Raw genomic sequence first — 27,470 nt, 5'->3', positions numbered from 1 at the left:
GCAACCCTACAGTAGTGCCATGGCTTATTTCTGGGGTGGAACTGGGGGTGCTGACACCCATCGTGTGTAAGAGAATATGTTGTTATTACAGGTTATAGGTTAGTTAGTTGTTATAGGTTAGTTGTGATCACTCTTATTGCCACTGCAGAACCGACATTCCAGTGTTTTCACCTGGGATAGTCAAAGCATGGAGAGGGTTGGAGATGAGGCATCTATCTACTTAGGACCTGACATCATATAAGAACAACCACAGATTTAGAGCAACGTTAGAAATCTCAAAAGCTAGCTAAGTTTGTGTTATCACACCAGATTTGAGGAAGTGCTGAGATCATGGGAGCTAAGGCTGCAACCATTATTCTTTTAAGTACAGTGACATTCTGGTGGTCCTCTTCACGTCCTTGCTGGTGTATACACCTACCCAAAACCATCAGCCAAGTGTAACTCAAGGCATATCCGACAGATTTTCCTCGTTCAGCAGTGAAAGTTGCCCTCAGCGGGCAGCCTCAACCCTCCCCTTCCTGGGGATGGAGACGAGGGCCAGGCAGCAGCGGGCTGCACCCCGGCCCCGCTGCGCTGCCCCGCGGTGCGTGCGCAGGTCGGCGCGGAGCCCCCGCGGTGTGGCGGCTGCCCAGCCCGCCGCCGGCCGGGGCGGGCCCACCGCCGTCCCCTCCTCCAGCCTGCGCGGGGGGACGGGATTGCCCCGCCGCCGACCAGAGCGGCAGCTGCGGCCGGGGAGCTGAGTGGGTGCGACGCAGAGCTGCCGCAGCCTCTCTCCTCCTCTTTCTCCTGCTCCATGCCCCGCAGCATGGCCCGGCGCGAAGCGGCGGCTGCTCCCGGCCTCTGCCTTCTGCTCCTGGTGCTGCTCCGCAGCTCGGGGCTCGCTCCCCCCGCCGCCGCGCAGCCCCCTCCGCCGCCGCCGCAGCGCGGGAGCGTGTGGTGCCCTAGCCGCTGCCTCTGCTTCCGCACCACGGTGCGCTGCATGCATCTGATGCTGGAGAGCGTCCCCGCCGTGTCCCCCCAGACCACCATCCTGTGAGTAGCCGGGCGGGCAGGGACTGGGGAGGAGGGAGGGCAGAGGAGGAGGGGATACCTGGGGTGGGAGGCACTTTGGGTGGCTGTGGAGCCTCACCCTTTGTCTGCGGTCGGGGGAGGGGGGTTGGACCCGCGGTTGTGCCTCTGTCCGAGCGGCCCCAGGCGTCCCCTCAGCTGCTGGCGGGGCTTCTCGGTGAGGGGCGGCGGGGCGGCCCGGGGCTGGGCTGGGCTCGCCGCCCCTCGGCCCCGCTGCCCGCTCGGCCCCGCGGCCAGTCCCTCAGGGTGGCGGTAACCCGGCCCCTCGTGCCCGGCTCGGGCGGCGGGAAGGGGCATGTCTGGCCGGTGCCCCTGGTTTTCCAGGAGCGGTTAGAGGTGAATATTCTGGTTAACCTGTGGGCATTGTGTCCCCAGTTTAATCGTCCCGAGAAGGATTTTGTTGCTTCCTTAGTATCCTGCTTAAAAGCATGTTCAGTTGGCAGGAGGCTCGACAGGGAGTGCTAGACGTAGAGCTTTCTGTTCATTTCTGAGACATGGTGGGGATGTATGAGCTAACCGGGACCCAAACCCTGGGCTTATTGGAAACTGACCTGGTTCAAGTCCCTGCGGAGACTTGTGATCATTATTTAATGTTCTTTTAATCCATGCACTAATGTGTCAGTGTAAGTGCCCAGCCGTTCTTCTGTAGGGTCTCGCCACTGTTTTGAGTGGGTAATAAAATTCGGTAATTCAGTATTGACAATGAATGTCATTTATTTAATTCATGTTGATGTTACTGGAAGTTACTTTCCAGCTGTATTTGCCGGTAAGAAATGCAAAGTTCTAAACCAACACCACACACTACTTTGTTTTGAGGCTTACTTGAGGAATCGATTTGTTCCACTAACCCGTTTATATGTTACTTGGGCTCAGAAAACTCTTGGCACCAGCCCTGTCCTTCCCTTACACACATGCAGCCATGGAAGCCATGGAGCAGAACTTGGCCCTGGGAATTTTCTGCGGGGCCTCTTGTAATAAATTGACTTGTGACTTTGTCAGATATTTTCAAAAGGGATCTATAAAGCCTTGGTGTGTTTCAGCTTCCAAGTATTATTTAATGTGAAGAGTACAGTCATTTAACATTAACTGAGTCCCTCTTTGGCAAGAAGCACAGCCTTTTGGCAGGATGGGATTAGTCCTGCAGTACTTGTAAACCTTTTAGGGAACAGTACAGGAAGTGTGTGGTTAATGTTTCTTACATTTGAAACAAAGTACATTTACAGAACACCTTTTGCCTTGAGATTACAGGAAACTCTGTAAAGCTAGTTTTGTGAATCATCTTAAATGTAATAAATAAATAAAATCTTTAGAGTATGGAGTTAAGTCTTACTGGCTTAGTTTCATGTTAAAGGTAGAACGGCCTGCAACAGCAGAAAGTATTAGATTAAACCTAGCCGGGGTGGAGCTCCCCTTATGGTGGGTATTTATAGTCTTGCAGTGAGTCAGAGGAGTGTGAACAATGCAAGCATTATACTCTATGTCTAACCCCACTAATATATCAAATTGTCTAGTATCCCAAATCTGAATTGTCGTTCTGGTATAATGCAAGCTGCAATGCACCAGTATTAATGCAAAAGAAGTTAAAAACATTTTTTTCAGCTTGACAAAGAACAGCAATTCTCAAAATATGCCTGTGGATGACCAGCATTCTTCAAAACAAAACTGTGGCCTTACTTGGCATCTGGTAATGGATGTTCTCCTTATTCACCAATGCACTAAGGGACTGTTATAAATAAAATAAGTAATACTACATCTGTAAATACACAATTACTCCTTTTGCTACAGTTCTGCTACAGTTCTACTCCTTCTGCTCCTTCTTCTACAGACTGTAAGTGAGGAGGAGATGGGCCAGAAGATAGTCAATATGAATCTCTGGGGCAAAGAACAATGGTACAGTTATTTAATAATGAGTAGTTTGAAGGTACCAGTTATATATAAATAGCTTACCTATTGTATATGAATTGCCTACCCTTAGCTGTAGGATGTACTTTCAGAATAATTATTACAGGTCTGGGTACTTACTGAATTACCAATGTTTTTTTTTTTTCCATTTTTTGCTATGTAGAAGTGCAGTTCTACACAGCAGTGTTATGCTTCATGGAAGTAGCGCATCACCCACAGAGGGCTTTCTACACTCAAGAATAGTTTCTTTTTTCAGCATGAAAATAAGAAGCTGTTATTTCATCTCTGGTTTGGCTCTGACAGTTTGTCTTTCATGTGGAGCCTGTGTATTAGATGTGTTTTCTTTAGCAGTGGTGTTGATATCTAGATAATTAGAAATAATGAATTCATTTCAATTGAACCTCTTCCCCTTTAAAACATGGACTCATGAAATCCTGCTAAATGTGTTGCTGGTGGGTTAAGCCCATTTTTACTGGCATTGGTAAATTCCACATTCTTGTCTGGTTCATTTCATCCTTAGGGCACAGATTGACCCTGCAAAGTAATGTTGTAAAAAAGCATCATCATAAATTTTTCCTCATTTATAAGCATATATAGTTGTATTGATTTTTGCCGAGCACTGGTTCTGAAAACTGTCCCATTTTGGAAGCTGAGCTGACTTTGCTCTACTTCACATAAAATGTGTTACATGGATTAAAACAGCATGAGGCCCAGACCAACAATGCGAGCCAAATGTTTTTCTCCACATATCAAAAACGTCTACTCCTAATCTCAGTCTCTCTTTTGAGAAAACTGTTCGTAACATTACTAGTTTCTGACCTTGCCAGTGCTACTTCTGGCTGTACATTTTCTCACTCTCTCCTGCTTCCCCCACTTTCTGGCACTTTCCCCTTCCCTGCTGCAGGCAGGGATCCACGGCATACATTTCTTCTGCAGGGTGGATTCTGCCAGCTTTGAAAGTGCTCGTGGAGCTTTGCGCAGGCATGTGGTTTCACCCAAGATGAGATGATTGCCCAGCCTCTTCGTAGGAGTAGGGCGGCATCCCAGCCCACAGGTCCTTGCTGACTTTGCTTAAGAACGGAGGCCCATCTCCAAAGCGGTTTGCAAAACCACTTCATGCCTTAAGTACCATTGTGGAAGTTTCCTTTCATCTCTGACTAAATACAGAGTGCTCATGTATTGATGGAAATTGCTGAAATATATTTATATTAGACCATTTAAATGGTTGAGGAATGTAAAATTCTGGACACAGTATTATTGCTGTCCTCTCTTCCCTGAATTGTATTCCATCTTATGTTTATTTGGGGGATTTTTGTGTTTTTACAGCAATTTCTAGTTTATAGTCTTTTTAATTCTGAGTGGGGTGCTTTGAGCATTGACACAATATGTTACTATTTGTATCTAGCTTAAGCATAATCAAAATCCAAACCTGTCTACAATGGTAGGTAGACATACTCAGACCGATGCTAAAATTTGTTCACAGTTTTTCTTGGCAACACCCAGGTGCACTGAGTTTTTGCTAGCTGTACAAGCATGATTGCATACACTGCAGTTGGATCTCACAGACTGAACAAGAAGAGAAACTAATGTTCTGTTATAAGCAGAAAAGGTAAAAATTGACAAAAAATATTGTCACAAAAGAAAGTGGACTTGATTTGCACTAAGAATGGCATGCAAATCATTGAGGAGAAAATTTTATTTTGAAATTACTGCTAATGGTATTTGCTATGGATAATTATTACTTTAGCGATCCTGCATGTCTGTTGTGAATAAAGCACCTTTTCACTACATGAGTGTAATTTTAAGTGGTTAGACCTTAATATGGAGAAGAGAAGGCTGTGTGGAGACCTCATAGCAGCCTTCCGGTATCTGAAGAGGGCCTACAAGGATGCTGTAGAGGGACTCTTCATTAGGGACTGTAGTGATAGGACAAGGGGTAACAGGTTCAAACTTAAACAGGGGAAGTTCAGCTTAGATATGAGGAAGAAGTTCTTTACTGTGAGGGTAGTGAGGCACTGGAATGGGTTGCCTAAGGCAGTTGTGAATGCTTCATCCCTGGCAGTGTTCAAGGCCAGGTTGGATGGAGTCTTGGGTGGCATGGTGCCCCTGCCCATGGCAGGGGAGTTGGAACTAGGTGATCTTAAGATCCTTTCCAACCCTAACTATGCTATGATTCTGTGATTCTGATAGGACTTTTGAAATTGCAATCATTGCAGGTGAGTAGTCTTTGAAAATAGTCACTGAAATTAAGGCAACAGTCTCAGTGTTGCTTGTTGCTGCTTTTGTTTACGTGATTGCAATGTATTCTAAAAATTTGATAGTTTACAGTGCATACCTCTTTATCTATTTTAATTTCTGGTTTGTAGTGTAAATGTCAAGGATACATCCAAAGGGAAAGGGGAGAGCATTAGTTGTTTAATTCTATAATGAGTTTCTGGGTAGCTGTATTAGAAGTACTTAACAATTTTTTCATAGCTCCATATGAATTTTTGTGGAATCTAACGTACACTCACAATGCCAGTGAAAAGCATTAGATGCTTTTCAAGAGCATCTATCTTAATACAATTAAAAAAACCTCCAACAAAACAACTGAATTACACAAATCACACATCTGTTTGGAGTATACATGAATTACTGAAGAGATGGGGGTAATGGAAAAGTAATGACATTTTGCATTTCAGTGTTGATTTGTCATAATATTACGCCTCTAAACAGAGGCATTTAGGGAGAAGAAATGGGTGATATTTATGAATTCTGTTAGTGCAGTAGTCTCTGGGCTATTGTAGCAAAAGGATGCATGCTATTTGCAGATCTACTGTTTGAAAATGATACATTATCAGTCAGCAAACCACCATCCCATTCTCATCTGAAAATGCAGGGTCCTTGCTTCCTTTCAGATCTTTGAAACCCTTTTAGAAAAATTCCAATAGATTTAGTGATTAGGACAGCAAATAAATACACCTCAACAGTGTGAAAGACTAAGGATTGTGCTCTCAAATCTGGACTGTGAGTAAGCTTGGTCACTGCTGAGCATCAATTTACATATAGGAGGTAGTCAAGAGATATGACACTGGTGTAAAATTTTAGGTAAGACACAGAGAATGTGTAGGATGGGAACCCTCTAAAGCCATTCCCAGACAATCTTTCTGTACTGCTGATGGAACGAGCCAGGGCCAAGGCATGAGCGTGTTAAGGAGACATTTGCAGAGCTTCAAGACATGCTTGATCATTAAGAGGAAGAGAAGGGCACAGCATTTATAGTGTTTGGCGTTTACTGTGAGACATTAGGCAAAGCTGCTGAGGGATGCAGCAGAAGGCCCAAAACAATCTTCATTTACAGAACATATCTGCAAATCACTAGATCCACAAGTAGGAAAGTAGTTTTGTTATGTCAACAGCAAGTTAACTCTTATCAGATTCTTTGTTGAAGAATGGGAGAACATGTGGAGCAAAATCATACCCATTGTTTCCTGCAAGTATCTTACTGTATGTTTAACACACTGTCATCAGAGGAGTATGTTGTGTTATGTTACAGTTAATAAATACAATTTCTGGTTTTCATCTGTTCTTACTAAGATGTTTTTTTGATCAGTAAATACCTAATATTTGAGTGCCAAAATGCTAAATATGTATTTATTTACATTAAGATATCTGTAATGAGCAAAACCAAAGATCCATTTGACCTAGTATCTGTTCTTTGAGGGTGACTGAAAGTGCAGCTTATAAACAAGTAGACAGAATTGAGCAGCATGTAGTGATTCATCCCTATAATTTGCAGTTTAGGGAATTTTTGAGCTAAAGATCATTTCCACATTATATGTAAATCTTGATGGATTTCTCCTCCACAAATTTTTTTTCTACTAATTTAGCTGTTACTTATAACTTTCAGTGACAAGGAGTACTACACAAACCACATGGTCTAAATTGCTCTTATCTTTTGTTTGAAGCCTGCATGTTGCCAGCTTCAGTTGGTGTCCCCCATTTCTTCTATTGGAAGAGGGAGTGCATACTCGATCCCTCTCTGTCATTTCAATGCCAGCCATGATTTTATGACCTTTGAATCTAAGCTTCTCCATTCTTTTTAAAGTTGAGGAGTCTTCTCACTGAAAGATTTGTGTTAACATCTGAACTGCTCCTTCCCTCTCTGCTGTGTTTTGAGGTGAGGAAATTATAACTTTCCCCAGTACTTGGATGGACAGACCTGGTATATGGGCTAACTGGGGGTTTATAGAGCAGCATTAGAGCAGCTTGTTCAGCCTTGAAAAGAGAAGGCTCAGAGGAGACCTTATAACAGTCTTCAATACCTAAAGAGGGCCTAGAAGATATCTGAAAAGGAACTTTTTACAAGGGCAGGTAGTGACAGGACAAGGGGGAATGGCTTTAAGATGACAGAGGGTAGATTTAGATTAGATATTAAGAAGAAATTCTTTGCTACGAGGGTGGTGAGATGCTGGAACATGTTGACCGGAGAAGTTGTGGATACCATCTCCGGAAGTGTTCAGGGCCAGGCTGGACGGGACTTTGAGCAACCTGGTCTAGTGGAAGGCGTTCCTGCCCATGGCAGAGGGATTGGAACTAGACAATCTTTAAGGTCCTTTCCAACCTTAACCATTCTATGATTCTGTGATTAGGATTGTCACTGTTTCTATTTTCTGTTCCTTTCCTAATAATTCCCAACATATTTCCATCTCTTGAACTGTTGTTTTCATGGAATTGGCAAGGGTAGCTTAAGATCTTGTCTGTAAGTTGTAATGATCAGTTCTAGGCCCACCGTTTTATTTGTAAAGTTTGGTTTTCTCTGTATACATTACTTTGTATTAATATGCATTAGGTCTACATTTCAATAGCCATTCACGGAATGTTGACGTGTCCTTCTGCTGTTCTTCCTTGTCATATTTTGTTAAAATAGAAGACTATCAAAAGCAAAACTTTGTGCTTGCTGTTGTTCATTCCTTTTCCACTTATGAATAAATTGAACCCAGCAAAGCTCTCTGTGAAAATCTACTGGTGACCTTCCTGCACTGTGAAAATTCATCATTTACTACCAATATCTCTTTATATGCTCATCTGGACTGTCTAGAATATTTGCTTTCTAGCTGTTTCAAGAGTGCCTTCTAATTCCCAAAGCTTTGAGAGATTGGACTGGGGTTAGCATAAGATTTTTTCATTTGGAAACGTTTTGGAAAGCTGTGAAGATTATATAGATGAGTGGATTGTTTGGTATTGTTGTCTAGGTTGCCAGTTGAAAATCATGGTTTTAAATATTTTCCTGTCTTCCTGATTCTGCTAACAGATAGCTTCAGTGTCTTTACTGTTGCTCAGTTTTCCCAAACAACAGCAAAATTAAAAGTGATGAGTTACATAAATTTTCATCATTACTTTGGGGAATTTAGGGGCATGAATGACATCAAATAGGAAGTTGTTGAGTAGCAGAGACAAACATGGGATTACTCACTGGAAAGAGTAAGAAATGGGTGCTTGGACATGGATAAATATACTCTTCTAATTCCCAAAGAAGGCTGGTGGAAAAACAACATAGAGATGCCTATCCCTTGCATCATCAGGAAGGTCTGGATCTGAGATACAAGGGGAGGAATGTCTCATCTAACATCATGTAAACACATGCCTATGAAAAAGATATTACTAATAAATATTCTCACGTCCTCCCTTTTTCTGAGTAGCTCTTACTGGCTTCTCTCCCAGGGAAGGTCAGTGCTCATTAAGAGATGAAGATGTCATTAGCCAGCAGAAAACTTGGTGATGTAGATATTAAATAAATGTTAGGCTGTCCACATGTGCTTATGGATTGGCTTGTGAGTAAACTAAATTTAAATTAAAAGATTGAAAGTCTAGCAGAGAAGAAAAGTAGAAAGTATAGCCAGTAAAGAAGAGAGCAGAGCTCAGAGTGAAGATAGAAGGAAGCTGTAGAAAGAAACCAACATAATAGAAAAGATTTCTATTTATGATGTGAAAAAAAATAGCAAACAGCTATTCAGAAAACAAAAAAGAAAATGAATAGTGCATCATATGTAGAATTGCATAATTTATTTTTTTTTTTTTTAAATTACAAAATGTCCTTTTACAGGAATATTTTACTGTGCATAATAAAAGAAATGAAATGAAAATGCTAGATTAATGTTTTCAGGCCTCAGATCTTTTTTTATCAATTGAAAAACAAACTAAATTTTCACCTATTTTGATTCATCTCTCAAAATAGTATTTTTTCAATTATTTCTTTTTGAAGTCAAGTTTTTGAGACTTTCAAAGCTTATTGTATTTGTTTACAGTATTTTTTCCCACTTCATATATTATTTTGTGATTGAGTATTTAATATTTTGGACACTTTAGATCTCATCTTACAAATGTCAACTTATACTTAGCTTTGTATACATGAATAATCCCCAGGCTTCTGATTCTTCTTGGGCTTGAACATTGGCTGAGATGCTTTCCAGCAAGCCTTATAGGCTAAGACTTCCCTTATAGAAAATCTTAATTTGTGTGACATTTAAAATCTGTTATCACACAAGCTAAATATAGTTGCTTGTATTTCTGGAGAAGTTTATATATAAAAATAAGTTAATATTTTAAATACTTGTGGGTGTGCCTGTGTTTACATACACACATGCTATACATACTGTGCCTCTGTGTGTGTGTGTGTGTGTTTGTGCATATATAGGTACAGTAAAATAGAAACAACTAAGTCAAATTGTCTTTATCATTTCTTCCATTGGATTTGATGAAAAAACCTAAAACATTACAAAAATAGTTTTACAAGCTTTATTATTGCAAACATGGGCAGAGTTTCAAGACAATCCAAAGAGATGGTGCAATGAGAGCTGGCTGAGCTGGAATGGAATGACTCAAGTACTTCCTTTTCCTTCCTTTGCTTATCAGGCTGCCAAATTTGATTTCTTTTTGGTATGGAATTATTACTGTTGCTAATGAGAGTCAAGTGGTTCTTTTAAAAAGAAGATATATGTTTAATTTATGGAAAAAAAATCAAAGGTTCTCAGACTTCTTGAGAAACACATGAGAGATCTATGTGGACTGTCAGTTTTGTCCATTTTGTGTCTTTTTGTTTACAAAGATTAGCAAATATTAGGACCTTGAAGAGTTTGTGCAGTGCCTGGCATGGCTTCCTGAACCTTGTGAAAATTTGTAGAATGAGAACTGTGAAGTTTGGTGCAATGTAGTTTTCTCTCTTGTTTGTTTTTTTTTTGGTTTTGTTTTGTTTTTCCTGAGTTGTTTTACTAAGCAAAACAATGAGCGTACCTTTTTAAATCCAAAGGACTGTGACATTGCTCCCTTTTTTGTTGTGATCTGTTGTTGTTCAGACTTTCAGATCTTTTATTCTTTTTCCAATTGCCACTCCTGGATCCTCTGGAAACATTTTCTTTCAGCATTCTTTCCCCCTAAATCACTTATTACAACAGTCTGCTCCTTGCATCACTGGTCTAAAAAAGGAAAAGAATATTACTTTGTACACAGCATTACCTTAACTAATTACTGGTTTTGGTGAGCAGGATGATGACTGTTTAGTGTCAAGTTATTTGCATGGAGTTAGACAGACTGATGGATTTATTATCCTTTTATTAGCCATATGGCTTCTGGTTTCCTTCATAGGAGAAAAACTAGAATTAGCAAGTCCATGCTTGCTTCAACTTAAATCCAGGCAGTGTGAGCATCATAGCTGGCACAGCATGAAATTCAGTTCAGACTTCTCAAAACGGTTAAATTCAGAGGCTTATAGCCTCTGTCCAATGTCCACCATGCTCTAGAGAGGGTGAATATTTTGGTTTTATGTGGTTTTGTTCAGCCACTTCAATATAAAATCTCAGTCTTCGATAACTTGTGGTTATTTAATGCCTGATTATTATGATAACAAGATAAATTTCATTATAATCAGATTCCATGTCATCAATATCCACATCTTTAAAGCATGTCTGAATCAATGTCTTATAATGTTTTGAATTTTAATTAATGTTTCAATTTTTCAAAAATATTTTGGAAAACATGGGGGGCAGTGTATGGTCTGGTGCACAGACGACTCATGAGCCATTCAAAACTCAAAATAAACACAAATAAATGCCATATTACATTGTCTGCTAAAACGATGTAAAAAGCTGGAACAGCAGTGGGATGGTGTGGCATATCTGTATAAAAAACCCACAGTGATTGATTTGCTGCTGCAAAGCTGCCTATCAAAGCGGGATGCCTTTTAAGGCTTTGTCACTCTTTGGAATAACTAATTTGGGTTCAAGAAAAAAGTTTTTGTTTGATGGCATTTTGATAATCTCCCTGAAAATTTGAGGGGTGGGAGTATTTTAAGGTTGTTTTTGTTTTGGTTTTTTTTTTTAAGACAAAAACTGAATCATAAAAATCCGACCTTTGACTTAGGTAACATTCTCAATATCTAATTACAAAGTGGTTTTAAGTGCCAGAAAAAGGGCAGACTTCTATTGGGCAAAAAGAACTGCAGAGCTGCGACAGAACTGCAAGAATAGGTGGTTTGCTCTGGCCAGATTCAAGTCATTAGCTTTCTGATTTAATTTTATTGGCCTGCGCAAAGCTTAAGGAAGTGTAATAGCACCCATGTAGGGGGTAGAATCAGCTAAAATAAGTCAATTAAAATGATTGCTACTTAGACTTTTACGTATAGATAAGCAGGTTTTACATGAAGATTAAGACGCAGCTGCCAGGAGTGTAAATAATTGCTCCTAGGCAATTATTAAAGGTTTCCGAAGACCTTTCTCAGTATAGAAACTTTTCCTATACTGTATTTAAAGCAACTTTTAAAACTCAGGATATTCTTTTCCCTGAGTGCTCTATCAATGAGCTAAATTATTTGAAATTTCTAAAATTTTGATACATGCTGACACATCGTTCTTGATTCAGTAAACAACAGTTTTGAAAACTTAGACATAAATTCCTCTAATTCTTCCATTACGATATGAGTATTTTCTGAGATGTTTTATACTGTGTCAACTTTGTGTTCTTACTGGAGTGTATGTTTTCTTTTTGACATCTTTTATATTCCTTAAAGATGGACCTGTTGGAGGGACTCCTGAGGAGGGCCACAAAAGATGATCAGAGAGCTGGAGCACCTCTCCTGTGAAGACAGGCTGACAGAGTTAGGCTTGTTCAGCCTGCAGAAGAGAAGAATCTGGGGTGACATTAGAGCAGCCTTCTAGTACCTAAAGGGGACCAACAAAAAAAGCTGGAAAGGGACTTTTGACAAGTGCATGTAGTGATAGGACAAGGAAGAATGTCTTTAAACTGATAGAGGGGACATTTAGATTAGATGTTAGGAAGAAATTTTTCACTGTGAGGGTGGTGAGGCACTGGAACAGTCTGCCCAAGGAATCTGTGGCTGCGCCATCCCTGGCAGTGTTCAAGGCCAGGTTGCATGGGGCTTTGGCAACCTGGTCTAGTGGAAGGTGTCCCTGCCCACGGCAGGGGGCTTGAAACTGGATTATCTTTAAGGTCTCTTCCAACCCAAACTATTCTATGATTCTATGATTTCTGGATACATCTTGCATGTGAAGAATTGCATAAAAGAAGTGGAAATGTAAGAAATATTGTCTAGAATTTAAAAATAGTCCGAGACACAGTATTTATTGGCGATTTCCAATTGAACAGTTTGGCAAATTAATTAAGTGGCAAAAAGCAAGCTTTATAATAAAATAAAAACACTCCCTAGCATTCAGTGTCAATCTTTATACCAGTCATATGTGTATGGAAGATATCTATCGATCAATAGATGTAAAATAGAATTATCTTTTGAAGACTTTTGTGGGTATACCAAACACGTTAGATAGTACAGGGTAAGTTTTCCATTTTTTATGAACTTGCAACATGAACAACAGTGAGAGAACAGCTATAAGAGGTAGGCAAATAACTTCTGAGCCCATACACTCAGGTAATCAGGTATATTATGTGGGTCAGTTTTTAACTCCGTGGCATGTGTTCATAATCGCTTATTCATCAAAGAAAGAACTGGTTGTTGTTTGGCATTCGTGATTCAACAATATCAAGTTCAATTCAAACTATTTTTCAATATTGGTAAAATTTTTGTCAGATTGTGACAGAATTTGAATCCTGGTGAGTTTTTGTTTGTTTGCTTATTTGTTTTTTGGGCTTTTTTGGGCTTGTTTGTTTGTTCCCCCCCCCCCCCCCACTACCTTCACAAACTCTCTTCCTGAAAATCAGTAAAAAAAAAATAAAAATCTCATAATTAGTCTATAATAATAAATACATTTTAGTCTGTTATCTGAAGTAGAATTTGCATTTATAGGATCCTTAAATATTAAAGTATCTTTTATTTACTGGCTTTTGTAGCCAGTATTTTTTTTTTATTATTTATTTTATTTATTTATGTGTTTATTGGATTTTGTAGGTTGACTTTACTTTGAAAATATCCTTGTTTATCTGAAGGGATATTTCACTTTTTCAAGAGCCAATCTTCTGGACAGTATAAACAAAAAAAATCCTTTTAAAACAGGCTGGTGATTAGGGTGGAATTAATTGATTTTATTTTTTGACTTTGAACTTTGGAGATAATTGGACATGATGGTAAATGCCCATAAAATAAATTCTTTTTAAGATCTGGACTCAGATGTAAGAAGTCTCCAATAGTATCAGGATTTGAAAAAATTGTTGAATGTCTTCGTGGATTTAAAATTTGCCTTTTTTTCCTCTTGATTGGTGTCTCTTTCATTCCATAAATCTGTTGCTTTTGACTGCATAGTGACAAAGCTTCAGTGGGTGCGAAATAAAATGTCCATTCAGCTCAGTCTTATCTTTAACCCTGTGGTTTGGACATGGAAAGGATTTGTCCCTCCAGAGACCAGAGCAAGTATTTAATCTCAGGAGAGATTTCAGCTATGACATGACTCTAGTAGCATATCTGATGCCTGAGGAAACTTCACCAGTAGAAAGTCTTTGGTTTAAGAGGTTAACTGCTGGGTCTGTAGCTTGCGCTCTTCAGCCTCTTAAATTCTACTTAAGGTATCTTAAGTATTTGTGGAAATCCCAGCCATAAATTGGCGTTTGTATGCCTCTGGATCAGAGGGTGTATTTGTATGACTAACCAGTTTTACAGCAATGATAGTTTAGCTGTGGGTCAAGAGGATTCTTCAGGTGAATTTGGTGAATAATATTTGTGGGAAAGAATTTTTTCACTGGCTGTTAAGCTGTATATATGGCAGTCCTCTTAGTCAAGCAGAGTACTAGTAGTTTGTACATTTCCAAGACATGTAAATATATGTTTTTGGGTAGTAGAAACATTCTAAGAATCTATTATTCAAAGATGAAAAGTAATTAGGAGATATATCTGCTTATTGAAACTAAGATTTTTTTTTAATTTTTGGCTGCAGATAGTTCTCAAACTTTTTTTTTTTTTTGAGGTGACTGCTTATATGTATATAAAAATAGAAAATATGTATATAAAAATAGAAAATAGTGAGAGTCATGTATTTAAGTAGCTGGTCTATTTAGTATCTCAATGCTAGTATGTACCTACTTGTTTTGTTCCAGTTTTCTGTTGCCAAATAGAGATTGTACCTCTTGGCAGTTAAAAAAACCCAACCCAGAAACACCCTGCGAGTGGTACTTGAGGTTTGTTTTGGCTGCTGGGTGCCAGCAATGGTTGCTTATTCGTCTTTACAGTCAGTTCTCAGAGTTAGCTGAATAATAAACATTGGGAAAACATTTGGTTTCACTCTGAATCATTTCTCTGATTTTGTGGCCTGTGATGCCTGTGGTCACTCATGTTAGCCCTGGTGAAAAAGTGGCCTGGCAGGCTGCAGGAGGGAGGAACTGTTTCCTGAGGGAACCTGTTAAAACTGCCTCTGGGGCCTCACTGAAATAGGCTTGCTCTCAGGGAAAACCGTAAAAATAAGCCGAATTTGGGATACAACTTGAAGGGCCAGGTTCGATGCACACAAAGGACTGTAAATGCCCCTGAGCCCTCCTTGCAGAAGTCCCCTGCCACTTTCCCTCCTGGCTGGGGAAGTGAGAGCCACCCATCCCCTCTCCATGCTTCCCCGAGCCTGCTGCTCCCACCTGGCAGCCAAAGCAAATGTCTTACTTTGGAAATGTTTACAGTTTTAACTTTCACAAATTAATTTTTAATTAACCTAACATCTATTGAGTTGCCAGGCTAGGTATTTATTATGTGATATGAGATGATAATGATATGATTTTCCTAAAGTCATGCTTGTGTATAATTTAATATTTAAAAGATATTTCTAGTATTTTCATTCTACTTTGGTAACACTAATCAAATGTTTTAACTTTTCCCCTTTTTTTGCATATGCATGTGGCTGAAAGCATTTTTTGTTCCATCTGAACACTAGGAAATACCCCTTGAGACTCCACTTTCGCTATGATATGTTACTGGCAAGCATGTGAAGTTGCTCACCATGTGGCCCAAATAGTATTTTATGGCCTGAGTGATAGTTTGTAACTGACAGAGGGTGATGAAAACAAGGATGAAAGTTGAAATGGGTTCAAAGTGGAAAAAATCAGATTGACTTATGACTTCAAAAATGGCGTTAAACTGAGAAGGCTGAAGTAATACAGAATTGTCTTTGCTTATACTCAGAAATGAACTTTTTGGCCTTAGGAACAACATGTAAGTGTGTAAAAACTTTTCCATCTAAAAGTGTTTTATGCTTTTTTTCTGGTATTTTTTAGTACTTTGGTAATGTGATGGAATCATTACAGAGATATCAAAAAGTGCTTTCTAGTGAGTTGTTGACTTAATACTGCCAATATTAGAACTGCTAGGAAGAGGGTGCATAACTTAAAGCAAAATAGATATGATCTCCCGAGGCCACTGGAATTTAAAATAATTAACACACACAGAGAAGACTGGTAACACCTGGAAATTTTGGACACATCTATAATTTGCAGTAGTCCAATTTTCCAAGTTTTCTTAATCTGGTCAATTCAGATGTAATTTTGGTATAGAAAAGAGAATAGAGATGTGCAGGGAAAAGATCATAGAATTGAAGTTGTAGGCATATTATTTAGTTCAGTTCTACTTTTGCAATATGAGGTAAAGTGAGATGGGTGATTGATTCAAGTTATGGAATATGATAAAAATGTATAAAGCATAATATTTATTATTAATCTTTTATTTATTCTCTTGATGCATTCAGTAAGGTAACCTGTTCCCCAGCAACTAGGAAGCAGGAGTTGGAAATGAGTAGTAGCTCTAAAATTGCTTAATTTTTTATTTTTTTTTTTTTTTTTTGCTTGTAATTTTGATATTGGTGTTAGGATGTACACAGCAAGAAGGAAAAGGAAGGGACAATCTCTGTTCCCAGAGATTCCCTCCCTGAAAGTCATTTAATTGGGTACTTTTAAGGTTGAATGTCTTCTTCTAGTAGCTGCTTCCATTGCTTTTCATAGGCAGAAGGCAGCTTCTCTTCTCCCAGGAGACTGGAATGCACAGATGCCTGTGTCGAGGCCGTCTGCACTGATGGGGAATGAGGAGATATGTATCAGAGGAGTTCTGTTGCAGCCCTGTCACTCCCAGTTCTTCTAAGTTTGCTTTGCCAGGAGCAGGAGGAGCTGGATGCAGAGCAAGAAAATATCTAACTTAAATGCTCTGGCAGCCTGTCATTAACCTCAGGAAGCAGAAAATACAATTCCAAGAGCTGCAGCTTTTTCAGTGAGGTGACCTGGGATTTTCCGTAAACTGGAAGGAAGAGCTGTCACTTTGGGTGAAACCAGGAAGCTGGTCTGCATCCAAGCGATAGGGTACCTGGATTTTTGTTTTTACTCTTAAAAGCCAATAGTGCTTTCCATATTAATAGTAGAATGTCCTTGACATTTATAAGAACAAGTATCCAGATAAATTCTAAAACCACCTCTGACTCTGAATCTAATGGCAATCGCTGTATTGGAAATAACTGGAAAGTACATAATGGTTGGAAATACATTTTGATAAAATCTGCCTAGTAGAGAAGGAAGACTGACGCATAGATTTATAATGAATAAAGGCTTTTGAGTCAAATTTAGATGTTATTTTTAGATGCAGTAATTCCTTCAAACTTCCACATCCTTTGGCTTGATGTTGATCTTGTATAGCAAGACTTCTTTTTGAATTGAAAGAGACAAAATGGGCATTCTTTATTAAGGTCATTGGCGTTGTAGATGCTCGATATTATTTATTAGTATAATAAATATGATGCAAATTAACATGCAGTGGATCAGTGAGGCTGCCTGCCCTGAAGAAAGAAAAGCCCCCAAAACTGCGTTGATGGGGAAATCACACTTCCATACTAGGATAGTTTAGCTTCACAGTTTGTTACTTCTTTTGCAGCCCTCACTCACATCCCTGTTTTCAGGTGTAGGATCTTCTGTAGAGCTCATTGCCCTCAGCTCTCCACTGATACTTGCCCAGGGCTGGGGGGTACCCAGCTGGGTACTCCTGTAAGAGAGGGGCTGATGTGTCAGGGCTAGAAGGAGGCTTAAGAAGCAGTCTGACCTCTGGCACTCACTCTGGTAAAATGCAGGTGACTCTTTTATATCAGTGTGGATTTTCTTCTACGAATATACACACTCATTTACTTGCATTGCACCTGCCTCCATTTTCCTGACAGTAAAGAGTGAAAGAACTAATCTGCCATGGAATAAAATGAGAAAAATTACAAAAAATTGTGAGTATATTTTCCTGTCTGCCCATATTTGAAGTTTTAGTACTTACTTGTTTATTTGGTTTTAAATCTTTAAGAACTGCTAAAAAAAAAAGAACTTCAGTACTTTACTCCTCTGGACCTGTTTTAAGAAAAATGATCAGTGCTGCACCTCACTTATAGCTGTTTACTTCTAGTCAGCAGAGGCTGAAGATAAACACACTGACCCTGGAAGCACAGTGAGACTATCCAATTTTTAACAGCAAATATAGTTAACTACTAGAATGAACAGCAAGTCATTAGGTTGTGCTTGATTCATGGTCTTTTTGAATCACAGTTTTATATTTTTCTCAAAGGGATCATTCAGCTCTGACAGCAGTAATTGCCTTAAGACAGGAACTTCTCTACTGTTATGTGACTTGTCCTGTGTGGGAGGTCAGGGGATGATAATGTTTCTTTCTGGCTTTCAGTTCTTTCTTCTGACAATATCAATATTTCATGGATATAGAGTTTAGACTTAGGCATCCCTGTGAGACAGAGAAGTGCAGAACAGTATTTATTTTGCAAAATGGTAGATGGTGGAGGTGGAAAGACTAATTTATTACTATAGCATAAAAGCAGTATTTCTGTGGGGGGTTTCACAGTAGTAATTCACACAAGTATTAACTACAAAACCAAATGAAACTATTACTGCATTTGTTTCAGTGGTTCATGGTATGCCATAAGCTAGTCAGCTTCCCTGTTCGGTGTCTTTTTTTTTTTTTTTCCTTTTAATTTTAATTGAAATGTATAGTTGAAATAATAAATATTGAAAAGGAAACTGGGAAGAGGTTGCATCTCCAAATGTTGCTAATCCTCTAAAAATATTTTGATATATCAGTAGTTCTTGGAAATACAGACTGTGCCAACCATTAGTTCACCCTTTGGTTGATCCAAGACCTTAACTGTCACGTATCTGTGTTAGCACAGCACCCATGCGCAGCTATCGTGCCTGCCCTATTTTATTGGGCATGGCACAAATGCAGGACAAGAAAGCAGCCCTTTGCCAAGGATATTTCTGTCAAAAATAATCAATAACAGATCATATGGCTGTACTGTCAACAACCTTTTCATTGTTTGGTTTTAGAAATAGATCCCCCTGAGAGGAATAAAGATAGATTTTGTCTTTCCTTGTTATTACTTCAGACTGCAGAAATAACATTACATCTCTTTGAATTCTACCCATACTGTTAAAAGGGGAGGTTTCTTGTTCTGTGTTTTGGTTTTGTTGTTGCTTGCTTTTTTTTTTTTTTTTTTTCCCTGATTTCAAAATACAGTATTTAGTGGATGGATTTTGGAAGGATCTAAGGGTGGATGGCACAAAGAGCCGTAATCATGCCAGAATAAAATTTCCATGTATAATTCTTGACAATTAAGCCTGCATGCCTAAAACTTTGAACCAGCAAATCCCACTTGAGTCCTATTAATGGTACTACATAGCGGGTTGGAAAAATTGGCAACAAGGGCAGCAGAGGGATCTACAGACTTAGTAAGACAATACTGTATTGCTTTTCATTGAGTTCACATTTAAATGCTTTCCTTTCAACACTAATGGCAAAATAATTGTTAGTTAAAACAAATCCTTAGCTTTTGGAGAAGGCTATACCAGAAGCTCTCCATTCACCAAAGCTGTACTTGATAAATGTATTTTTAAAGACTTACAAACTAGAAGTCCCTTTCAGTAAATCTTACGTATTTGTGCAAATCAGGTATCATTTTTATTAGATAATTTATAGGTCACCCAGATTTAATTCTTTATATTTTTACTGCCAAATGTCCTGTGTCTTGTTCTACAGATTTCAATTTTTTCTGATCCTACAATTTACTTTTGTTACTAAAATTATGGTGTACTAAATATTATTGGCTATGATACCCATTCACCATGCAAGAATTATGTTTTAGTTTCCCATCTAAAAATGCAGTGGCTTTATTTTATGTGCTGAGGCTAATGTACACATAATAAAAAAATCACTCAATGTAAATTAGAGAAAATCACGTGTTGTATCTAGTAATCAGACTGGGGAAGAATTAATCCAGAAAATGATTTGCCAAGAAAAAGGAGAACAATGTAATTTTGTTTATAAAAGAATCACTAGGGCTATATCTTTAAATCCGGGGGGGGGGAGAGGGGGGAATCTTCGTTCCTCTGGTATTCTAGAAAATGTTATGCTGCTAGCAGTGAGGATTACTATAAGTAGTGCTACAGCTGAAAGTGGGGTTTGGTTTTATTTTTTTAAAGTGGCAGCTTTCTCTTTGTTTGTTCAACAAAGTGACACTTTTTTTTACAGGGCAGTAGTTAAAGCAGCATTAAAGTGCCATTGACATCATCCAGTTACTGCACTGACTTGATTATATAACCTCTTTTGTGCAATTTTCATGCTCTGCTCTGTTTGAATGTTTTTACTATGCTGATGGCTGTTTTTCATTTCCTGCTGGGATGACCTTGAATAAAAAAAGAGTAAGAGTAAAGTAGACATAAGCAATGTAGTCTTGCTGGCATTTGCAGATCTTTTGTTCTGTGTTGAGAAACATAGTAGTTTGGCATTTATGGTATAGGTTATTTCTGCTGGGTAGTAATTAATCTTCAACAGAAAAAAAATTAATGTTTTTCTCTTATTTTGTTCTTTTGAATTTGCCAATGATGATTCCTACCTTATTAAAACACCTGAAAAGAGCTAAACAAGTGATAAATGCAGTCAGTAGTCATTCTTTAATTTTGATTATTAATTTCAGCTATTCAACCTAATAGATCTATAAATCTAGTAATTCTCTGTTAAATTGCTCCCTCTTTTTAAAGGAAAAGGAGATTAACTACTTTGTGCTTTTTTCCAGATTGAGTATATATCACACAGCTGAAGGAATTGCTATTTTTCTGGTTTATCACTTTTTGTTGCCAATCAGCATTTCATTATTAGCCTTACAGATGAATAAGATAGATAAGAGTGAATTGTCTTTCACATATGCATCTTTTCTAGACTTTTTATATCTCTCAGTATCAGAAAGTTATAAAAATGGGAAATCCATCCTTTGAAAGTAGTTTGCATTATTCCTGCTGGTTCTTACCAAACCAAAGCCACCTCCTTTAACATCAAATTAAAGTAACAGAGATCATATTATCATACAGTTTACAATCACATAAAGAGTAAGCGTTTAGCTTTACATAGTTGTCACTGAACCTTTTGAAAGTGTCTACTTTTGAGGCTGGGGGTTGGGCACGGGGCTTGCTCTTTTATGATCCACACTTAATATTTGAGAACCTTTCAGTTTTTAAGATACTTAAGACAGTAGTATCCTTTCAGATATTTCCATTTTGCTGCTGTGATGATTTTGCTTATTTGAGGAAATATCTCTGAATTTATGTCCTAAATCAATGCTGAAGTACTGGTTAACCCTTGAAACAAGTTAATGAGATACTTACCTTCACTGCTAATAAAAATCAAGGTTTCATCTCATTGTAAATGTTTCAGTATTTTTCTTTGTAATGAAGATTGATAATAGAAGCCGGTAATGTGTTGACATCGTGTTTCAAACATCAGTGTATTATACAACTATGTTGATATCATCCACATTGCCTTTTTCTTGTCCAAAGCTAAAAGATATACAGATATTTTCGATGTAAAGTGTAAAATCAGATGCTTTCAATATGATAGGCCTATGCAGATCTTATGAATCTGAGTTTAAATGCATTGTTCTAGTTTACCAGTAGTAAATCTGATGCTTTGGCTTTACTCTGTCTTGATGGATACGGTTTTTGGAGAAACTTTTGGAAGTCCTTTTTTTTGAATTTGTTTTGTTTGTTTTGCTTAGTCTGATTTTCATGTAGTGATTCTTAGCATGTACATATGAATGTGATTTATAATCTGTTATATCTGAGAGCGGTACTCTGGAAAATAGTCCTTCAGAGCAAATTTACTGAGTGTAACTTTGGTGTTTAGATTGTTCTGTTAATTGCATCTAACATTATTAACAAAGCAACAGAATATTTTCATTTTTGCACAAGAAAAGCTTCGGACAGATGCTGGGAGATTACCAAATGCTTAAAGGGATCTTCTAAAGTTTGGAAATACAGGTGATGTGGAACAGCAGGTCTGTACCAAAAGTGCTAAGAAAGATGTAGTCTCATGTCACAATATTATTTGGGGTCAGTAGAAGCAATGAATGCTTGGTTAGAGTAGCTAGTTGTCCCCCTCAGCCTCAACAGTGAAAACAGTAACAAATAAAGGATTTACTTAAGACTTAAACTCAGAGGGAAATAGGAATGATAGCCTATTTTTACATTGATCTTTATCAAACTCAGGTGGGTTATAAACAGAAAATGAAATTACACATCACACCTAAAATTTCCATTTGCACATAGAGATCTCTTCTCAAGCATTTTTTTAATATTACAACAAAAATTGTTCAAAGCAACCTAAGTTTTCTCCCTTACGAAGAATTTGCACATATTATTTGGGAGGTAGGTTGGCAATTCTAGCTGATAAAGCTGGAAACTATTTCCTCATGTTACATTTTGTAAATCTTATTGTTACACCCCAGCAAATGAGCCTTCAGTTTTGTTTTTGATTTCATTTCCAGCCAGTTGCCAGGAAGATGGCAGATGGGTAACCAAAATTCTAAATGTTTTCAGCTGCCTTTGCTATTAGGAATATTTTATCTAAAGTTAATATTCTGAAAGCTCTTATATTCAGATTTAAGTGCAATAGAATTAATTCATAGAAGACTGTGCGTAATAAAAAACTTGCATAACCTTTAAAAATGGTAAGAATGCTTGTAGTTATGGTACTAAATTTGAAATCTCTGTAATTGCAGCATTTCTGTTAGATGTGAGCGTGTCACGTAGAGTTCTTCACTAATGCCCTGATGGTACGCTTTGCATATGTATATTATGTCAAAAGATAAATGCTTTAAATTAAATCATCACATTATACAGTGTTTCTATATCCATGTTAGAATTGGCTGATTTTACGTGTGTATATAGAGAGACATGGCTATGAATGAAGCAGTAGCATAACATGATTTTTTTGTTTTCCTTTTCTTACTTAGAAATTTTAATATAACCTTTTTGTCATGATAATTTTTTCCTACACAAATTAAAATTGGAAAAATAGAAAGCCATTTCCTATATAATCTTTCTATAGCAATGAAGGGATCTCAGGGAAATCATCCAAGCCGTAGTAAGTGGCAGGGTACCTAGTCAGCAGGCAAAGATGAGGAGGACAAGGCTGGGGTGGAACAAGCAGAGGAGAAGCCCTGGTGTCCTTGCTGCTGCTCCAGCAATTCTTCATAAAGAATTTGCCCATTTGCCCTGCTTAGGACAACACCTTTTGTATTAGCTACTGATTAGTGAATGCTTATTACTTGGCATCAAATAGCTTATCATCAGTGGGGTGATGATTGGGGTGACTTGTTTTGGTGTTGAGTATCCACAACTTGATCCATAGGCTGAAACTTTGTGAGGTGCATGACAGGAGCACATAAATAGGCAGCCCTCCTCTAAATCAGTTTGATTTAGAATAGTTCATGATTTTAATTCATTTGATGCAGCTACAGAATCTTTAAAAGTCAAACATATGCAAGAAGGAATCTAAATTAAGATTATTAAAGTACACCAAGTCTAATCTTTTATAAAAGTAATGAAATGTGAAGCCTTAGCTTTCCTCCATAGGTGCTTTTGCAATTAGAAAACAAAGGAATAAAGGAAAACTGCACTTTACGTATTTTATTTTTTTTTTTTATAAAAAACCTACAGTTTTAATTTCAGTGCATGGTTTGTTCTGAGTAAGTAACTTCTCTAAAAGGGATTCTTGTATTTCAAATAAGGCTATAGCACTTCTTTAATAGACTTGTAATTAGCTTGATGTTTAAGGTCAGTGTGTTTGAAAGCTGTATTATTTGCTGTGTATCCTGTGTGATTTTCATATTCCAAATATTTATTAATGCCTTTTAGTATTTATTTATTTTATAAACTATTATTTTGTAAACTTGCAGTGAATTTATGCCCCAAATGTTGCCTTGCACCATCAGGATGTGTTAACAGGGAACCCACAGTTTTCATTACTGCAGTGCAAGCATTACTGTCAGTGCAAGCTTTAAACGTAGGGCATTCTGGAGAGCCCGGAGCTGCCATGGGAGCATTAGATTGTATAGGACAATAAAAGATGCATAAATGTTTTATATTATTTATATATGTAGAAGTTTTCACTGTGTTTAGTTAGATAAATGTATTGTTAAACTAGAAGTTTACTGTTGTTAAGAATAGGTAGTCTAAGGAGGGGAGACAAATGGACACAGTTAGTTCAAATACCTGATTTATTAGGAACAAAATTTGTTTTCATCCAGACAAAAAGTGTCTGCAGCACAGTTCTCCTTTGCTTTGTCTCAGAAAAGGAAACATACAAGTATTGTTTTTATCTATATGCCATGCACCTAGATCGTAAAGATTTTCGTAAGATCTTGTTCACATAATGATGAATAGGAAGCCTGCTAAGCAACTGTGTATGTGCACCCCAATTGCTGCATCCTGCTTGGCATGCTTCCTGACCCATGGATGATCCCAGTGCTGTGGGACCCCAAATGTTCCCAGACGCTGCAATGCAACTCTTAGGGGCATCCAATTGCTAAATTGTCAGCGTGTTCCCTGGCACGTTCTTGGCCCACGCGGCATTGCGCTCTGCTGAACATTTCCTGGTCACGCTCCATGAATTAGCATGGAGCAGATGACTGATGTGGGGCCAGGAAAGCAATCCTGACAGTATTGAATTTACTCGGCATTGTTGACATGTTGCTCTGTGTAATTCAGGGGAGATGTAATGCTTCAAAGTGATGGGCTTAGCTTCTGTGGAAGTCTGGCTGAAGTATTTTTACAACTTAATAAGCTGTGGAGGGTGGCAAGAAGGAGGAAAGTGGTAACCATTTAGGGGGTTTTGTTTGTGAACTGACAGACAAGTTTTTTAGGGCTTTATGTAGAAGGAAACATTAATTTTTGTTGTAATGACTCTTCATGTGGCTATGTTTGAGAATGGGAGCTGAGATAACAGTGTTAAGAAAGTGTTTTGCAACATCAGGCAGATTTTCCTCAAAGAAAGATGCTTACAGGACCACAAGCTGAAAGAATTCAATACAAGAAAGCATCAGTATCATACTCTTCCCTAAAAGTATTCTTATGTTGTCTAGGTATAATTTCAAGGAGTAAATATTTTCAGTCTGAAACAAATAACAAAGGAGACAATCTGAATGTGGAGGTAGCTGTACTAGGTTAGGTTTTTATTTGAAAAACTGAATGCATAATGTTTAGGTTTGAATCATTACAGAAAAGTCATTAGGGTACCCTAAAATCCCATGCCATCATCACAGGTGTTTGCATAATTTCTATTGGTTGCTTCATTTATTGTTTAGAGATTAGGAAAAGGAAAAATGACAGCCAGCAGCTGGGTGGACTCCCTCGGTCTGCCGTTTTAACCTTTTGGTACCACTGGCCAGTCAATGGAAGTCAGGCTTGCTGAGCCCTGAAGCACAGCTTACAGCCAGGGTGCAGTCACTTCGTAAGCGCAGAATGGGGAATAAAAGGTGAGAGAGAAATGAATGGACAGGGAACAGTTTTTTTGAGTAAAAAGTCATGCGGTAGTGTGGTTGGGCAAGAACTAGTCTGGGAAAAAAGGGACAATAAACCTCATCATGCTGATTACCACACATTATTTCAACAACACAAATGTCTTTGAAGATCTGGATCGTAATAGCCTGCTTGAGCCACCCGTACTCATTTTTCAGTCTAATACAGTCCTCATTCCTGCCATTCACTCTCCAAGGAGATGTTTCCCAGTGCTCTAGTTGCTGTTACGCTTTTGCTCTGAGCTCTTCTCCTATCCCCTGAAAAGTAGTCAGTTCTGGTAAGCTGCACACGTGGACTGTACCATGGGAGGATGACATTTCAAGCCTGAGAAATGGTGCTTCTGTTTAGTAAGGAATATACTTTTTTTTTTTCTCCTCCCTACAATTGTATGGCAGTGGCGACTGATGTTTTTAATTTTTTGTTGGGTTGGTTTTTTTTTCCCCCCTCATTTACTGAAACCTTAATTGGCTTTGAAAGAACTGGTGTCTGCCCTATTCTTCCCTGGCTCATTGCTATTCATTTAATTATTTCCACTTCTCGGGGATTTAGAACTTCAGCCTTGTCTCTGATCTCAAACAACTTCTGGAATAGTTGCAGCTACTCCAAATTTGCCAACACTTGCAAACCTCATCAGGTTATTTTTTCTTCTATCGACTTTGTCTTAAAATATTTAATACCTTATGGCAGATTTCTGCCCAATTCTACTTGATACAACCTTTCAGTTCAGTAAGTAGTCTTCGCTTATCCTCTTTTTCCCTCTCAGTTAAACATTTTTATTTGCTATAAACAATATTTCTCTGGTTTATGTAAATGACCTGTATCAAACCCCTTAAACTAATATATGGAATATATTTCTATTATACATTTGGCTTACTATCCTGTTACAAAAGCAAAGTAAGACAGTTTGACAGAATTTCTTCTTGAGACGGTGGTTATGACCTAACAACTTTCAAGAAATAACAACTTGTACAAGAAGTACCTCATGAAGTATAATTCTGTTAATTTAGAGAACAAGAAAGTTGTTGTGTTCTTTGAGCAGCATTTGTGATCTGGCTCATTCTTTATTTTGGATGATTTTGTATTGAAAAATTAATGAGAAAACTTCAAGTTAACGCTTAGAAGTTTTACTTCCTTAGAAGAAAGAGCTCCCCTTTGAAGGAATGTACCAAAATCATAATCCTACATTTTAGTAAGATCAACATTGTTCTTTCTCCAATTTTAATTTAATTGTAGTACCAACTTTAAACAAAACATAGCATTAATCTTCATAAAAAATTTATTGTTGACATCATAGCTTTCTATGACACAGTTTACTTACGAAATACACTGGACTTTTGAGAAAATTTGGGTGCTATGTTTTATTATGGTTCTTTTTTCAATATGCAGAATGAAAATGAATGGGTAGAGTGTCAAACATGACATATTATTTTGTCTTAACAACTTCATATGAGAAATGCAATAGTGTAAAGAGTTGGTATAAAATATATGTGTATATATATGTTTATATATCACTGCATATAAACACTATATGAAGTGATAGTAAAATATGTTATTTTGATTGGTGTTGCTAATCCCTAGTTATCCTAGTAGGTTACTGCAGAATGGATTTGACACATCAAAAGGGTGCTCATTTTGATGCTAACTCAGAGGACTGGCTCGTCCATTGCATTCATCAAAGTTATATACTTATTTATCAGCTTTGGTTCACTGTAGGGAATAAGTGTGCTTTCCATATGGGCAAATATATAGTCTTTTATATCTAAAAAGACCTTCTGCATTCTGTCTATACATACTTTGGGTTAAGATTTATTTGTAATTGTGGAACTTTAAAAACAAGCAACCAACAAACAAAAAAACAACAAACCCCAAACAATCTGAGAAGTCCCATGTTGTTTAGGATCTAATTATTGCTAGTTATAATAGCATTTTGAAGCTTTTGAAAAATACTCAGTTTTGCAGTTCTGGTTATTGTAATAAAAATTAAAATGCTTCCTTGAAACACAGTAAGCTTCCAGATAATCTAGAAAAAGCTCTCAATAAAATGAAATGTCATTTCCAGTGATGCTTACAGAGGGATCTGCTGTACCTTCTCTCAGTGAACACTGAGACACCCAATGCTTGTTTAGAAAATCTCATCACCTGAGATTCGGTGTCTCATAGTTAGCATTTCTTTCTCATCAGGGACATGTGTGTTTCCTGTGTGATAA

At 38.0% G+C, this 27,470-nt stretch overlaps 1 protein-coding gene across 5 annotated transcripts in view; it reads left to right on the top strand.

Moving 5' to 3' along the window:
- Positions 1-593: 593 nt before the first annotated feature.
- The window catches only part of PXDN (peroxidasin), a 152,286-nt gene continuing 125,409 nt past the window's right edge, over positions 594-27,470 (top strand). For 3 of the 5 annotated variants that reach the window (XM_030489709.1, XM_030489706.1, XM_030489707.1), the window contains exon 1: positions 600-1,032. In XM_030489709.1, coding sequence (XP_030345569.1) covers positions 794-1,032 — 239 coding nt within the window. In that variant the 5' untranslated portion in view covers positions 600-793. Of the gene's footprint in view, positions 1,033-27,470 lie in introns of all 5 variants that reach the window. The other 2 variants (XM_030489710.1, XM_030489708.1) reach the window with 2 other exon arrangements.

Source organism: Strigops habroptila, chromosome 6 (genome assembly GCF_004027225.2).
Source record: "Strigops habroptila isolate Jane chromosome 6, bStrHab1.2.pri, whole genome shotgun sequence".
Taxonomy (NCBI): Eukaryota; Metazoa; Chordata; class Aves; order Psittaciformes; family Psittacidae; genus Strigops; species Strigops habroptila.
Note: the sequence above shows the minus strand (reverse complement) of the source record. Positions and strands in the feature narration are given on the sequence as shown.